Source organism: Haliaeetus leucocephalus, unplaced genomic scaffold (genome assembly GCF_000737465.1).
Source record: "Haliaeetus leucocephalus isolate CR32 unplaced genomic scaffold, Haliaeetus_leucocephalus-4.0 Scaffold295, whole genome shotgun sequence".
NCBI classification, from domain to species: domain Eukaryota; kingdom Metazoa; phylum Chordata; class Aves; order Accipitriformes; family Accipitridae; genus Haliaeetus; species Haliaeetus leucocephalus.
In genome coordinates this window covers 9,999,473-9,999,712 of record NW_010972731.1, presented here as the reverse complement: position 1 = coordinate 9,999,712, position 240 = coordinate 9,999,473, and the positions used below count along the sequence as shown (strand labels likewise).

Below are 240 nucleotides of genomic sequence, written 5' to 3'. Positions count from 1 at the left end.
CGCCGGCCGGCAGCCCCCCGGGGCCGGCCCGCCCGGGCGCCAAGCGCCTGCCGCAGGCCATCGTGGTGGGCGTCAAGAAGGGCGGCACCCGCGCCGTGCTGGAGTTCATCCGGGTGCACCCCGACGTGCGCGCCCTGGGCACCGAGCCCCACTTCTTCGACAGGAACTACGACCGCGGGCTGGAGTGGTACAGGTGAGGGCACCCCTGCCCCGCCCGGCCGGCGGGAGCGCGGCCCCCCC

The 240-nt window shown here is 78.3% G+C and overlaps 1 protein-coding gene across 1 annotated transcript in view; it reads left to right on the top strand.

Annotated features, from left to right (window-relative positions):
• Nucleotides 1–240, top strand: part of HS3ST2 (heparan sulfate (glucosamine) 3-O-sulfotransferase 2) — a 49,705-nt gene that overhangs the window by 35,375 nt on the left and 14,090 nt on the right. Inside the window, exon 2 of the mRNA XM_010570630.1 lies at nucleotides 14–193. Within this exon, the coding sequence (XP_010568932.1) occupies nucleotides 14–193 (180 nt within the window). The remainder of the gene's footprint in view (nucleotides 1–13; nucleotides 194–240) is intronic.